A 16,905-nucleotide genomic window follows, 5' to 3' on the forward strand; every position below is an offset into this window, starting at 1 on the left:
AAATGTTAAATTCGGTTGTTTTAATAAATAATTATTGAGCATTTACTATATGCCAGGCATTTTATTAAAAGCTGAGAATATCATGGTAAAGCAAATTAACTGTAGATAAAGAGGTATAAATTCCTTGTTCTGATGGAGTTCAGTGTGAATGAAAAGAGTTATACAAATAAATATATAAATACAGCCGTCATAAACAGTAAATTTAGAAATATGCGGTGCCATGGAAAACAATAGGAGGCCTGGGCCAAGGGAAGGAGCTCGGGAAGGGCTCCCATAGAGTGATGACAGATTTGCATTCTGAGAGAGGATGAGGAGTAACCTGAAAAAGAGAACATAGCTTACGCTAAGACCCAGTAAAGAGAGAAGTATACCCATTTGAGGAACTGAAGAAAATGCAACAATTCGCATGTATTTCATGACACAAAACTACTCAAATAGCATTACAATCAGCTTCTCTGTTTTAAGTATATATGTAAATTAGAGGCCCGGTGCATGAATTCGTGCATTGGTGGGGTCTGGCCAGCCTGGCCACGGGAAGGGGACATGGGTGGTTGACCAGCCTGCCTGCTGGTTGAACTAGTGGTCGAGGGGACAATTTGTATATTAGCCTTTTATTATATAGGATGTATACTGAGTGGCCAGATTATTATGCATTCAGAGATCATCATAATCTGGCCACTCAATATGTATTAGAGGCCCAGTACACGAGATTCATGCCCTGGTGGGGGCATGGCCTGCAGGGATAGGCCCACCTTGGGAGTGCCGCTCATCCCGGTCAGCGGAGTGTCTGTGGACCCACTCTCTGAGTGGCTGCTCCCTGCTCCAGCATCTTCCATAGAGCCAGAGCACTCGCCTCTCCAGGAACCCAGTCAGGGCCAGCACAGGGACAATAGCACTGAGAGGCGGTGGAATAGACCTCAATCCTGCAGTGGCCATGAACCCACCTCCCAACCTCCAGGGTCAACTCTGCCAACCTGGTGGTGGCGGCACTGCACAGCCTGTGGGCATCCAGAGGAGGCAGCAAGGAACAAGGAGGAGGAGCCCGGGGCAAGGAGGCAACGATCACAGCCCGGGATTTTGCCATCAGCTCAGGGTTCTCAGTGGGAGCAGCTGCTCATGCTGGTCAGCCAAGTGGCTCTCCCGCTATGGTAGTGCACTGACCACCAGGGGGCAGCTCCTGCGTTGAGCTTCTGCTCCATAATGGTCAGTGCCCCTCATAGTGACTGGTCTGCGGGTCATTCTGGTCCTTCTCCTATTCAGTCGCTGGGCTTTTATTATATAGGATATTTGGGAAAAAATGGACAAAAGATATTTTGGGATATAATATGGGTTCCATATTATACTCTTATAAAATTTTATCATGTCTATGTCTAGTAATATATTTGGAGGCTGATAACAATTGGATAACAGTTATTGGGTGTTTTTGGTTTATCTGCAATATTTAATTTGTTTCAAGTTTTGTGTTTGTTTGCTTTGTTTTATTTTTTGTCAGGTTGTGGTATTTTTCTGTTGTGATAGCCTAGCCTCATAAGATGACTTTGTTTTCTGTCTTTTTTATATCCTGAAATTCCCCATCACATAAGCACTTGGGACTTTTTAGGTTAGTTATTACTTTGCCATTAGGTTTCATTTTTATGGTAACGGGCATATTTAGGGGTTGTAGTTTGTTTGTTTTTTCCTTTGGCTCTTACTGGTATAATCATTTATAATTTTCAATAAAAATGTTCATCACATTTTTACTTCAAACCACTTGAAATAAAGTTTACCTTCTTTTATTATCTTTTACTCTTTACTAAATCCATTAACACCCACTTTTAAAACCCCAATGTTGTTTCATTAATTCTGCTAGAATTTATTTTTATATTTTATTAATATTTCCAAAAAGCAGTTTGTGGATAATTTGACAATTCTATTATATGGTTTGTCTTACTTTCTATTTTAATAATATAGCCTTCATATTAATTTTTTTTCTTCTACACTTTTGGACTTATTTTATGGTGTTGGTGTTTTTTACTTGTTTTCAGAATGAATTCTAGATAATTTATTTTCAACATTTATTCTTCTTCACAAATAATTTTAAGCTATAAATTATTCTGTAAATCTATCTTGGTTTTATAATGCCATTATGGACTATAGATAAGGATAGATATGGAAGAGAATATATACCAACCTAAAATAAATTAATAGTCAAGAGATTAAAATGACATATGCCAAACATAAATGTTATAAGTAATTGTACTAACTTGAGAAAATTTAGGATCATTTACAAAATAAAACAAACAAAAAAATTAGTGAATAAAATAATTTCTCTATTATATGGGTAAAAATATCAAACCCTGTTTTTCAATTTTGTAGCAAATCAAATTCACAAGTCACAGCAATGACCTGGGTAAAGCAGAAATAAATTTCTGATAACAACCAACAACACTCCACAAAATCATTAGTAACATTCCTTCTAAATTAAAATCATGCAGAAAACAAATTCCAAAGGAATATATATATATATATATATATATATATATATATATATATATGTAAATTTATTTATTTCTAGCTTGACAAAATGGTGTTAGTGCTTAATCACCATGTTTTACTAAAAATACTCATTCTCTGTGGCCAGGTCTCTTTTAAGAAGTAATTCCCCTTCTTATGTGTTTCCTTTGGAGTGTCCCAGAGTCATACTCACAGATCCCCTTTGTTAAACTTCCTGCCGACAGTGAAAAATTCACTGGAAACATATTACAAGATGTGCTTTAGGCAAATTAAGTTCCCTAAGAAAATGATGGGGGATACCACCTAGGATTGATTTAAAATCATATTTTTAATTAATTTGTATAAATGTAAGAAAATGTTCCACCTGCTATTATTGAAACCCTGGCAATCATCTGATGACCTACCTGTATCTCCTTCAAGGAAGTCGGATTTACAACGTTAATGATATTAAAATAAGCAATGCCAACTTAATAAAATGTTAGCAGAAGTTATAAAATAACATTAGATCTATAATAATTATATCTATAAACATTCAATTGCCAACTAAAGTTTCGTATAGTACAGAATTTCATCTTTCCATTGGAACAGGTCTTTCATCCTATGTCTTAAGGAAGGTCAGTGCCCACGCTGTCCTATAAATTCACACAATTGGGCCTTTCCTCAGTCTCATTCATTCACTCAGCAATTATTTAATCCTCCAGCTCTGATTACACAGCCAACTCCTTCTTATGGTTAATTTTTAGGAGTTGTTTATACTCCAGCTTTTTCCTCTCCAAATCAAATTGTAATAACAATTTCTCTCTGAGGCCTCATTCTTTTCCGAAGTGATCTCCCTTTAGTTAACTTTATTAATGTGAACTTCGGAAGTCCATGCTGGCTCGGATAACTACAGTAAAGGCTACAAAAAGGTCTCTTTGGTAGCATCAACCCACACTTCTCTAATCATTGCTCATCCCTCTTAATTGCATTACCTTCAAATTCCTCAAATAATTGTGTTTCTTTTATAAACTCACCAATGAATCTATTTAGCTCTCACTTTTGAAAACCTGTGTAAAAAATTCTTAGCCCTAACTCTCATGCCAGTGGTCAGCAAACTGCGGCTCGCGAGCCACATGTGGCTCTTTGGCCTCTTGAGTTTTTAGCAGAGGCCAGCTTAGGAGTACCCTAATTAAGTTAATAACAATGTACCTAGCTATATAGCTTACGTTTAAAAAAAATTGGCTCTCAAAAGAAATTTCATTATACTGTTGATATTTGGCTCTGTTGACTAATGAGTTTGCCGACCACTGTCCCATTCCCTCAGTCACCACCTGTAATGTATCGTTATAACCATGGCTATTGCCATAAACTGGGCCCACATGTTCAAAAGTATTACATAAGCTCAAATGCCCTTAAAGTGCTAAATTCAAACGGAAATCCTATCTTTCTCCTTAGTTTTAGTTACATTTTTGTTATGTACCTTAAAGAATTTTAAAGAACTTAAAAGAACTTTAAATTATACCTGGCTGGCATGGCTCAGTGGTTGAATGTTGACCTATGAACCAGGAGATCACAGTTTGTTCCCAGTCAGTATACATGCTTGGGTTGCAGATTCAATCCCCAGTCGGGGGTGAGCAGGAGGCAGTTGATCAGTGATTTTCTCTCATCATCTCTCCCTCTCTCTCCCTTTTTCTCTGAAATCAATAAAAATATACATTTTTTAAAATAATCGAAGTTATGCTAACCATACCTTATAATAGTGCTGTCTAGTAGTACTACTATGGAAGTGTTCTATTATGTGCTGTCCAGTGCAGTATTTAATTGAACTGATAAATTATTTAATTAAATTTGGAAAGAGGAGTCAATAATGACTTTCACTTTTTGTCTCCAAACCTCTTGCTTTCTATGACTCAAATGTGCAGCCCACAAAGCAAGCTGAGCTACCCCTCACCTCTGAACCCTGAAGACAGACACTGTTCATCCCAGGCCAGAACCCCTGACACTCTTGAATGGTGACTGCATGCTTCATTTAGAAAGTCTGGAGAACTTATCACCACAGCATTCTACCCTTCTTCATCCAGCTCCCCAGTCTGTGTTATCTTACATTCTACTAGTAGCCCTGTGCACAAATCTGTGCACCAGTAGCTCACGCTGTGCGCTCTCAGTGGCTGCCCTCCTCCCAACCCCCGGAACTGGGGGACTCCAGCTGGGCTGAGAGGACTGGGTGCCAACATCTTTGTGATGGAGTGACAGTTAATTTGCATATCACCCTTTTATTTGATAGGATGGCTAAAGATTACGGTTTCTTTATTCCCCGCACTATTAGGAAAGTACAACAGAAGGTCGAGTGGCCATTGCATAAGGCTGTGTTCTTTAACACAAATGTCAGTTTTCTGATGCTCTCCAGCCAGAATAGTTGCCATGGCCTGCCTTATGGAGGTTTTCAATTACAAAAACTTCAGTGGATTTATGAAGTTTCCCAATGGCAAAATATGTGAATAATAGATTTAATACAAATTTCAGTCTTTATATTTTTCATTTCAATTAAGTCAACATGTTTCCATCTATTTCTAATTAAATTTTTATTCCAATTGTTCATACTCCAAATTTTTTCACTTATTCTTAGTTTATATTATAGAGTGCTTGCCCTCAGAGTAAATACTGTTTTATGAGACACACACGTGTGTGGGTGATATTATCAGGTTATATGCTTTAGAAAACTCTGACCTTTTTTTTTAGTTTTTACTAGAACCTTTTAAAAATAAATACTTTATTTTGAAATAATTTTAGATTTAATGAAAAAGTTTGATAATAAGTATATAGTTTTCATATTCCTTTACTTGGCTTTCCCTAAAGTCAACATTTTATGTAACTGTGGTAAATTTGCCAAAATTAAGAAATGAACATTGGTGCATGATCATTATCTAACGTACAGATTTTTTTCTATATTTCACTAGGTTTTTCACTAATTTTTATTTCCTGTTCAAAGTTTCAATTCAGGTTATTACATTGCATTTAGTTATCATTACTTCTTAGTCTTCTCTGATCTGAACAGCTTCTCAGTCTGTTCTTGCTTTCATGACCTTGATCATTTCAAAGAGTACTGGTCAGATATTACGTAGAATTTTTCTCACTTTGGGTTTGGCTGATGCTTTTCGCATGATGAGTTTGAGTTGTGGGTTTGAGGGGGAAATACCACAGAGGTGACATGCCCTTTTCATTGTGTCATGGATCTCTTATGTCATAGCTGGGGCACATGATAGTGACATGACTTATGAATGGCAATTTGATCCTTGATCATTTGGTTAAGGTTGTGTCTGCCAGTTGACTTTTCTTTAACAGTAAAGTTACTATTTTACCCCTCCACACTCCAACCCAATTCAAAGGGAGTGAGTTAAGTTTCACCTCCTAGAAGGAGAGCATTTGCATAGATTATTTGCGATTCTTATTTAGGGAAGATGGATCCTTTTTCCCACACTTGTTAATTTATTCACAATTTCCTTATATGGGTGTAAACTTATATATACCTATCTTACATTCTGGGTTTTACTAAGATTTCAAAGACCTGCTATCACCTCTCCTCCTAGGTGACTATTTGTGTCTCTGCATATTCATTTCCCTAACTTTTCTTTGTAAATCAATTCTCCACGCTGAGTCACAGCTTCAAGCTCTAAAGTCATCTCTTCCCCTGTCCTAATACTATATAAAAATATCCTAAGTTCTTTTCCTCAGAAGTCATTAAAAAATACTAAATAAAACAAGAATATGATTAAGCTCTCTGGCTCTTTGTAGATATAACTTGAATAAATTTTATGATTCTGTTTGTCATCCACATCTGCGAAGTGAGAACAATTATACCACTTTTCTCATGGGGTTATTGTGAGTACTGAATGAGGAGTATGGGGGGGGGGGGGGGAAGCACACAAGAAACATTAAAACATTATTATATCTTAGTACGAGAATCATTACAACCACCATCACCATTATCAGCATCATTCTCATCATGTATGATCTCTGTGATTTGAGAAAATAAATGTCTCCCTTGTAATGATGCCTAAATGCACTAATGTCACAGATTAATGTTTCCACCAATTACTGAGTAAACTTTTGAACTTGCAAGGTCATGATCTTAACCCATTTTATTGAGTTTTAAATTACACTAAAATTTTAATTCAAATGATGATAGATTAGATTGTTTAGGGGAAAGTAGCCTGCTATGAACAACTAGTAAAAACAGATTTTTAAAAATTTCATTTGTATGAGGAAATCTGAGAACTGCCAAGATGCTAAGGAATTTGAGTGCCTTAACCCAGTCAAGGTAAGAGGTGCTGAGAAATGGAGCCACATTTTCTTCACCTGCTGGCCCCTGCTAATTCCAAAAATGGTGCCTAAGGAGACGAGAGGGTGAGCAGAACCATCCACAGCATCATTAGACTGAGACAAATGTTTTCTACAGAGTAAGAAGAGCCCTAAATAATATAACCCTAAAACGTTACATTCTAAAACTCTATACTGTGAGAGCAAAAGTGAATCAGAAATAGAGAAAAATAGAGCAGCCATCATAGGGATGGAAATTCACACTTGAATAATTGTAATTTCTGATTGGATTAAGGCCAACTGACATTGCTAGCACCCAACCCTAACAGCAAAGTTGAGCAATAGAAAGGGTAAGTAAATAGAAATAAGTATTTACTGTGTTAGATAAATTTAACTTCAAATTTATTTAAAATGTTTTATTTACTATATAAAATAAAATATATGGCAACTGCAGCATATAAGTCAGGAAAGGATACATGGAGTTAAAGTTTCAACCTGAAATTAAAAAGCCTTAAAAAGTGAGGGGCAGCAAGCATTTCTTTGAGGGAGATTAGGAAAGAACAGCTACGAGGAAATCACTGCTTCCCATAGAAGCCCAATAGCATTTTGATTAAGAGACAAAAGAGCCCTAGTTGGTTTGGCTCAGTGGATAGAGTGAAGAGTCCCAGGTTCAATTCTGGTCAAGGGCACATGCCTGGGTTGTGGGCTCCATCCCCGGTATGGGGCAGTCAGAAGGCAGCCAATCAATGATTCTCTCTCATCATTGATGTTTCCATATCTCTCTCCCTCTCCCTTCCTCTCTGAAATCAATAAAAAATATATAAATATTTTTAAGAAAGGAGACAAAGGAAAGGGGCAATTACATTGATAGAAGGAAAGCATTTTGATTGGTGCAGATAAGCTACCATAGTGGTGTTCACTTTAAACAGTGTTTTTAAATTTCAGTCCAGAAGCCATCAGTTCTTTAGTCATAATACCTGCTTTCCTCTTGTTCCTGCAAAAAAGTTCTTTTCAAAACAATGTTGCTTCAGGCCTAGCCCAAAAGTAATTTCGCATGTTTTAACATTCCAAGGTTTGGGCGATAAGATATGTAAGGCAATTCCTTTGGGGTGGCAGGTCTAGCTCCATTTAAAAATAACTACATTTGCATTATTTTTTTACAAAGTCTTCTAGAATCATTGCACTAGCATGGAGTGGTAAATACTAATTTGTATTACAATTTAATAAGCTTAGGATGAATGTACATGTTTCCAGGATCACCAATAAAAAAGTAGTAAAAGGCTAAGAAACCATTGCGCTAAAAAATGGTAAAATGGTATAATTAAAAATACTTAATCTAACAAGCAGACAGAAAGTCAGAGAGAAAACACAATATAAAAAAAAAGATATATAAAAAGAGGAAAGCAATAATAATATTGTTCATTTAAACTCAAATACAGCAGTAACAGCTCTGGAATTAAATAAACTAATTAAAGGACAATGATGGTTAAAAAAAAAAATCTATTAAAAACTGGCAGCCTGCCTGGCATGGCTCAGTGGTTGAGCGTTGACCTATGAACCAGGAGGTCACAGTTTGATTTCTGGTCAGGGCACATGCCTGGGTTGCAGGCTCTATCCCCAGTAGGGGGCATACAAAAATCTGCTCACCATTGATGGTTCTTTTTTTTAATTGTTTTTATTTTTTTATTGATTTCAGAGAGGAAGGGAAAGGGCAAGGGAGATAGATACATCAATGATGAGAGAATCATTGATCCACTGCCTCCTGCACGACCCCTACTGAAGATTGAGCCTACAACCAGGCATGTGTTCTAACCAGGAATCCAACCATGACCTCCTTCTTCGTTTATAGGTCACACTCAACCACTGAGCAACACCAGCCAGGCCCAATGGTATTTTTTTTTTTTTTTTAAGAAATAGAACAAAAAATTACCACCTTTGTAAGAAATCACAGCCTGACAGTTGTTGCTCAGTGGTTGAGCTTCTGCTTATGAACCAGGAGGTCATGGTTTGATTCCTGGTCAAAGCACATGCCCAGGTTGTGGGCTTGATCCCCAGTGTGGGGCGTGCAGGAGGCAGCTGATCAATGATATTGTGTTTCTCTTTCTCCCTCTCCCTTCCTCTCTGAAATCAATAAAAATATATTTTTTTTAAAAGAAAAAATTCTAAAGACTTCAAAGAGTCAAAACAGTACTGAGGAAATAAAAAACAAAACCAGAGGTATCACACTCTCTTAGTTCAAATTATAGTACTAAATAACAATAATCAAAACAGCATGGTATTGGCAGAAAAACAGACACACAGATCAATGGAATAAAATTGAGAGCCCAAAAAATGTACAATAATGTACAAAAAAAAGGGAGCCAAAATGTACAATAAAGTGGGGGAAGGGAGGAGCCCTCTTTAATAAATGGTGCTGGGAAAATTGGAAAGCCACATGCGAAAAATGAAACTAGATTACTGTTAGTTCTCACATATACAAAAACTAACTCAAAATAGATTTTTTTAAAAAACACCAAAGACCTAAATATAAGACCAGAGACAATAAATTATATAGAAAAAATCATAGGTACTACACTTAGAGTGGATCTTATGCATTTGACCCCAAAGGCAAGGGAAGCAAAGGCAAAAAAAATATATGAATGGGACTACATTAAACTAAAAGACTGCTGTAGGCAAAAGAAAATGGCAATGAAACAAAAAGAAACTAACCGAATAGAAGATATTTGCAAGCAACTCCAACAAAGGGTTAAAATCCAAACTATGTAAAGAACTCATTTGAAAGCAACAAATAAACAAACAAGAAAAACAAGCAGAGAAAAACTCATAAACACACAAAATAGTATGGTGGACACCAGAGTTCCCCTGGGGGAAGGATAATAAAGGGTAAAGGGACTTTTCAATCTGGTGATGGAAGAAGATTTGACTTTGAGTGGTGAACACACTATGCAACATATAGATGATGCATTATAGAATTGTACACTTGAAACCTATATAATTTTATTAACCAATGTAAATTAAAACAAATTCAATTTAAGTAAATAACAAATGACAATAATAGTAATATCATTACAGAAGAAACTATCAAAGTCAAGAGCTAATTTCTGAAATATTTATAAAATTATTAAATACCACCCTGGCCAGTATAACTCAATTGATTGGAGAATGATCCTGTGCACCAAAGGGTCATGGGTTCGATTCCTAGTCAGGGCACATATCCAGGTTGCAGGTTCAATCCCCATTTGGGGCACATACAGGAGGTACCCAATCAATGTTTCTGTCTCACATAGATGTTTCTCCCTTCTCTCTCTCTCTCTCTCTCTCTCTCTCTCTCTCTCTCTCTCTCTCTCGCTCTCTCTCTCTCCTCTCCTCTCCTCTCCTCTCCTCTCCTCTCCTCTCCCTTCCTCTCTCTAAGCAATAAAAATTCTTTTTAAAATATTGTTAAGTGCCTGCAAAATTAGAAAGAGAAAGAACAAATGAGAGAGAACAAACTTCCAAGATCTTATAAAAGGGACATAACTATGAACCCTACAGACATTAGCATGATAATAAGAAAATATGCACAGAGCCAACAAAAGAGGACATTTGAAAACCTTGGACAAATTCTTGAAAAAGCAATAAATTTACCAAAGATGACACAATAAGAAATACATAATTTGAATAAAGGTATTATTTATTTATTAATTAGCTGCGAAATTTACCCCATCTCAGAAAGAGAATATCATACACATATTACTGGCCCAGGAAGAAAAGCAAACCTCAAGTACCATTTCTACTAAATGTGTATTGCTTTCACACCACTAGAAAGTAAAAAAGAATGTAATTCGAGGACCATCTGTACTTTATTTTATTTATTACAAGATACATCCTTTCTCACATCTCACATTTATTAAACCTCTAGGATGGAGCCTACTATTGATACTATCATATAATAAATTCAGAGTTATTAATGATTTTTCTGTCAGTGTATAAATGATGATACATCTCACAGCCTGTGGGAACCCTGAGTTGAACAAATATGATAATTCTTTGATTAAAGATGATGAACTTAACTCTTGCACTGACAACTTGAGCTTCTTGTCTTCTGGGTCCTTATTCCAAACGGGTACAAGGAGACTTGATAACATCTCACGGGATATTCTGATATGACCTGTTAAGAACACAAGCAATTTTAGCCCTATATATGAGATATTTGCACACCTATTTCATAGCAGCATTAAGTGCAACCCAAGTGCCCACTGATTAGATAAACAAACATGTTACATAAATGCAGTGGAATATTATTCATCCTTCCCCAAAAAGGAAAGAGATTCTGACACATGCTACAACCCGGAAGAATCATGAGTACATTATGCTAAATGAAATAATCCAGTCATGAAAAGGCAAATATTCATGATTCCACTTATATGCGGTGTCTAAAGGAGTCAAATTTAAGTAGACAAAAAGTAGAATGTTGGGTGTCTGGGTCTAGATGACCAGGAGATACCAAGATGTTGTTCAAAAGGCATAGAGTTTTAGTTTTTCTAGATGAAAAAGAGTTCTAGAGATTGGTGGCACAAAAATGGGAGTGTAGTTACTATTACTAAACAATGCATTTAAAAATAACTAAGATACTAAGTTTTGTGTCATATATATTTTACCACAATTAAAAAGTAGGTTTACATTACATTAAGATGGGAATTTGAGAGAAAGTGCAAAAAGTCTTGTGGAAAGATTGAGGCTAATCCTATATAATAAAAGGCTAATATGCAAATCGACCAAATGACAGAATGACTGGTCAATATGACATGCACTGACCACCAGGGGGCAAACCCTCAATACAGGAGCTGCCCCCTGGTGGACAGTGCACTCCCACAGGAGGAACGCCGCTCAGCCAGAAGCCAGACTCACGGCTGGCAAGTAAGCAGCAGTGGTGGGAGTCTCTCCGCCTCCATGGCAGCCCTAAGGATGTCTGATTGATGGCTTATGCCTGCTCCCCATCAGTCAGACATCCCCCAAGGGCTCTTGGACTGTGAGAGGGCACCAGCCAGGCTGCGGGACGCCCCTCCCCAAATGCATAGATTTCATGCACCGGGCCTCTAATGTAATATAAATAGATAAAATTGGTATGAAAGAGTGGGAGGGTGACAGAAAAGAAAGATTTTTTAAAACTTACCAGCGCCTCCAAAACCATAAAGTAAGACATATCAAAAGAATCAAGGTGGGCAATATCACTGCCAAAAGTATCACAGTGAGGGAGGTAGACTTTCCTGGCAACGGGAGAAAACACAAAGATGTCACTTCAAAGCCCGTCCTCCGATCCGCCCGCCCTCCCTTTGCTGCCTGAGGGTCACCATCATCCCTCCGCTTCTGGTGTGTGGGCATGAACAACTCCCTCTCTCATATTTACTAAAAATGTATCCATATCTATCTTCTATCTCTTCTTCTTGCCCCACTGTACCCAATACTACACAAGTCCATGATTCCTACCTATTTTACACTTTGGGTCAGCAATTTTCTATCTTTTTCATCTCATGGCACACACGAATTACTAAAATTATGCAGCACCCCAAAAATATATATTTTTCCAATATGACCCCCCCAAAAAATAGGTATAATTTTCATTCATTCACACTAGACATCTATTGTTGTGTTGGCTATTGACTTTTTTATTATTATTATTATTATTAAACTTAACCTGAAGATATTTTTTCCGTTGATTTTCAAAGAGTGGAAGGGAGAGGGGGGCTATGGATGAACCTGCAACCTAGGTATATGCCCTTGACCAGGAATCAAACCTGTGACCCTTCAGTACATGGGCAGACACTCTAACCTCTGAACCATGCCAGCCAGGGTAACTGTGGTCATGATTTATTTGACTACCTAAGAGATAAGAGGTCAAAGCCCCTGACTATATAGTCAGGTGTTCCATGTTTTACAAATTGCTGTGGCAGACCAATGGAAAACCACTGCCATAGGCCATCTCTCAGTCTCTCTCTCTCTCTCTCTCTCTCTCTCTCTCTCTCTCTCTCTCTCTCTCTCTCTATCTCTCTATCTCTTTCTCTCAGTTTTCCTCCCTCTCCCCCCCTTCCCCCCTCTCTCTCTCTCTCTCTCTCTCTCTCTCTCTCTCTCTCTCTCTCATTAAATCTCACCACTTTGCTAGAGATTGTGTTTGAGGACCATCCCCTCCCAGCGGGGCCCCAGCACTCACCCCAGTAGAGGACGATGTCCTGGTTACCAAGGCTGCTGTGCCTCACCCGGCAGGCCAGGCCAGCTGCCTCCCTGGCCGCCACGTCCAGGGTCACTCGGAGATACCACGTCCCGTCGGCATTGGGCAGGAAGTCCCCTTGCTGGGCGCCGGGCAGCTCCTGCTGCCCCCTCATCCACCGCACCCACACGGGCTTGGGGTAGAATCCTAAGACGTGGCACACCAGCAGCAGACGGTCAGGTCCAGGAGGGGGGCCACTGGACAGCCAGGCCTTGGGTTTCACTGGAGCAGGAAGGAGCAGGGACAGTGTCAAATTACGACTCTCATCTAGCACACAGGGACTCAGAAACCCACGGGTTTGGACAGCAACCCCTTCCGCTCCTCAGGAAACCAAATAACGTACTGAGTGAGCCCCTCTCTCCTACCTCCCACTGGAACATAGGATGGTGGTGGGAAGCACAACAGGGAACTCTTGGGGGGAGAGGACGAACCTTGCCTTTGCAGCTCCGCCTTCCCCGCTTCGAGGATGCTCCAGAGGTACCGGGGGCAGGTGTGGTAGAGGAGCTTCTGGATGATGTCGGAGATGCCTTGGTACTGAGTGAAGAGCGTGCAGAACCACTGGGCGCGGCTGCTGCCCTCCGCGGCAGGCACGCACGTCCCATTCCTGAGGCTCACGAAGTCCACTCCCCCTAAAGCTCCCCGCAGGAAGCTGACTGTGGCCTCCCCCTCGCGCAGCTCGCATCCTGCTGTGCCCTGGATCTCAAAGGGATCTGAGAGGAGAGAAACAGAGGGAATTCCATGTACAAGCGAGCAAGGAAAAAAGGGGGCCTAGACTCTTTGACAGCCTAAGGGATGAGAGGTCAAAGCCCCTGACTGTATAGCCAGGTGTTGCATGTTTTACAAATTGGTTGCTGGGGAGGCAGCTGGCCTGACCTGCCGGGTGAGGCACAGCAGCCTCAAAGGCCAGGACATCGTCCTCTCCTGGGGTGAGCGCTGGGGCCCCACTGGGAGGGGGTGGTCCTCGAACACCATCTCTAGCAAAGTGGTGAGATTTAATGAGTGAGAGAGAGAGAAAAGGGAGGGGGAGAGGGAGAGGGAGGAAAACTGAGAGGGAGGGGAGGGAGATGGCCTATGGCAGTGTTTTTCAACTGGTGTGCCACAGCAATTAGTAACACATGCAGAATTAGTTGGTGAGCCAACAACCAATTCAAGACAGTCGTCTGCAGTATAATCACTTTCCAGCCAACAACGAACCACATATATGAGGGTAGTCCCACAAGATTATAACAGAGCTGAAAGTTTCCTGTGGCCTACTGACGTCCGAGCCATCATACCATCCTAGCAACAAGGCATGGCTCATGTGTTTTACACAAACTGTGTTGCCATTTGTGTAAGAGTATAGCAACACAGGGTGTACAGCACCTAATACTTGATAACGATAATAAATGTTACTGGTTTCTGTACGTATTATACTACTAGAGGCCCGGTGCACGAAATTCGTGCAAGGAGCTCGGTCCCCACCGCTGCAGCAGCCGCCTCTGCCACAGCCCCCACCACCATGGCTTCATCCAGTCTAATTAGCATATTATGCTTTTATTAGTTTAGGTTCATTGTTATTTTAGAGGGTACTTTTTCTCTTTATAAGAAAAAGAAGTCTGCTGTAACACAGTATGCCGTGTTAGACCAGCAATGGCCTCAGACGTCTCATGTGTACCGCATCTCTGGATTGCGTCATTTTCTCTAGTGCTTGGTTTGATCTCATGGTTTTTGTGCATTGATGTGTTGCACAGAACTGTGGCCCAAAAATAACAGCATATACCATACAGCCTAGGTGTGTGTTGAGCTAGCCCCTCTAGTTTATGTAAGTGCAGTCTGTGATGTTTGCACAAGAATGAAATGGTCAGAACCTCTGCATTGTTAAGAACCTAACACGTTTCTCAGAATCTCTTACGGTTGCTAAGTGGAGTCTGACTGTATCCACAGACTTTCCAGAGGAGAAGGACACAGGTCACAAACAGTGGAGAAGGGCTGTGGGAATGACATAGGGGAGGGAGGGGAGCGGTAGGAGGGGAACTGCGAGGAGCAGGGTGATGAAGTCAGGATACAGCATTCCAAAAGGAATGGGAGCATTGCACTGAGAGGAGGGATCCGGCAGGAAGGAGGGGCTTCAGGAGGTGGATTGAAGAAAGAAGGAGCTCACTCACATTTTAGTTGGCGCAGGCACAGAGGAGAAGAGGTGAGGGCTTCTCCGGGGGGTTCAAGAGCAAAATAATTAAACATAAACACGCCAGGTGATCGTCCCAAAGGGGGATCTTTATCAGACAAGGGAGCAGGGAACAGGAAGAAGCTGCAATCCTTTGTGGACACATGGAGCCTAGGGCAGTGGTCGACAAACTCATTAGTCAACAGAGCCAACTATCAACAGGACAACGATTGACATTTCTTTGGAGAGTCACATTTTTTAAACTTAAACTCTATCGGTAGGTACATTGTTATTCACTTAATGAGGGTACTCCTTCAATCGCACTGTATGTGCGCGCCCACACGAGGTATTTTGTGGAAGAGCCACACTCAGAGAGCCAAAGAGCCGCATGTGGCTTGCGAGCCATGGTTTGCTGACCACAGGCCTAGGGGAAGGCAAATCTAGTGACGTTGGATAAGCTGGGAAGAAGGAGAGAAAGGCCTGGGGATGCGGTGCTTACACCAGAGAAAGAGAGAGAGAGATCGCTGATAATCTCTCCGAGCCTAACACTCACAGGTCAGCTGGAACTCACTGACGTGGTCCTGCACCACCCGGAGGAACCCGATCAGATAGACCCGGAACAGATCCACCAGCTCTGTCACCTCCTCGTCGCTCAAGTTGCCCTTGGACCAGGGCTTCAGGAAGATGGCCGTGCCCGCCTCATTGTCCCAGCGTTGGATCTGCACGTCGCCCAGCCAGCCGGAGCCCTGGTTCTGTGCCCAGCTGCTGTTGGCAAAGGACGATATCTGGATGAGGTGGAAGGTGGTCGGCCCCTGGAAAGCTATGGGTGGTGGATAAGAAAAGTGAAAAGGAGCTGAAACCAGTTTGGCTCAGTGGATAGAGCGTTGGCCTGCAGACCGAAAGGTCCCAGGTTCAATTCAGATCAAGGGCATGTACCTTGGTTGCCGGCACATTCCCAATGGGCAGTGTGCAAGAGGCAGCTGATTGGTGATTCTCTCTCATTGATGTTTCTGATTCTCTATCCCTCTCTCTCCCTCTCTGTAAAATATCAACAAAATATATATTTTTTTAAAAAAAGAAAGAAAGAAAAGTGAAAGAGAGAGAGAAACAGAAGGAAATGGGGGAATGGGGAGAGGGGGAGAAATGAAAACCAGAAAGGTCCAGAGAAAAAGAACCCAGAACCTGAACAGCAAAATGCCAGAGACATTTGCCTGTGCCAGGGCCCCGGCTCCAGCCCCAGCCCCAGAATGAAGAAGAGGCTGGAGACAGAGGGCGCAGACCCTTACAATTACCCAGACCCCGATCCCCCCGCTGGGAGAGGCTCCTCTTACCCGGCCCGCTGTCACCACCTGGGAGGAGAACCGCGAGCAGCAGAAGTGGCAGAGGCAGCATCTCCCTGGGAGACAGAGCGTCTGCCTCTCAGAGCTGGCGTCTGGTCTCTGAGCTCAGCAAGCCGTGTTCTCAGCCCTCTGCAGTGTCTTCCTCTCTCCTCCAACGAACAAACCTCTGCCTCGGCCAGGCTGCACACGAGAAAAGCTGTGCCTCCCCCCCGCCTGGCCCTCCCACTCTGCTCTCATTTCCACTCCAGCCCTGACTTCCAGACTGTTGTCTTGGCTCCTGGGCTCCCAGCGGCTGTCCCTCACCTCAGCTTTCTCGTGCCGCCTTGAAAAAGCCCCCAGGTGATTTTGAAAAGTTGTTTGGCCTCTCCCACCTTTTCTGGTAACATCGG

At 41.1% G+C, this 16,905-nt stretch overlaps 1 protein-coding gene across 1 annotated transcript; it reads right to left on the reverse strand.

Annotated features, from left to right (window-relative positions):
- Positions 1–10,440: 10,440 nt before the first annotated feature.
- Positions 10,441–16,684, reverse strand: LOC311613288 (T-cell surface glycoprotein CD1b-2-like). The gene is made up of 6 exons (XM_084866997.1): positions 16,508–16,684; positions 15,730–15,996; positions 13,465–13,743; positions 12,977–13,255; positions 11,942–12,035; positions 10,441–10,936 (listed from the first exon to the last, which is right to left on the reverse strand). Exons 1-6 carry the CDS (start codon positions 16,566–16,568, stop codon positions 10,915–10,917), a joined length of 1,002 nt encoding a protein of 333 aa, XP_084723123.1. The 5' UTR covers positions 16,569–16,684; the 3' UTR covers positions 10,441–10,914.
- Positions 16,685–16,905: the final 221 nt, after the last annotated feature.

This window comes from Pipistrellus hanaki (assembly GCF_964339955.1).
Source record: "Pipistrellus hanaki genome assembly, chromosome: 18".
Lineage (NCBI taxonomy): Eukaryota > Metazoa > Chordata > Mammalia > Chiroptera > Vespertilionidae > Pipistrellus > Pipistrellus hanaki.

Bases quoted from the DNA above. Each gene is read 5' to 3' on its own strand.
- LOC311613288 (XM_084866997.1), bottom strand. From the start codon at position 16,568: ATGCTGCCTCTGCCACTTCTGCTGCTCGCGGTTCTCCTCCCAGGTGGT. The intron at 12,036-12,976 runs GTGAGTGCTGGG...TCCCGTTGCCAG, and splicing joins GGACATCGTCCTCTACTGGG to GAAAGTCTACCTCCCTCACT. The intron at 10,937-11,941 runs GTAAGTTTTAAA...TGTTCTTAACAG, and splicing joins TTATGGTTTTGGAGGCGCTG to GTCATATCAGAATATCCCGT.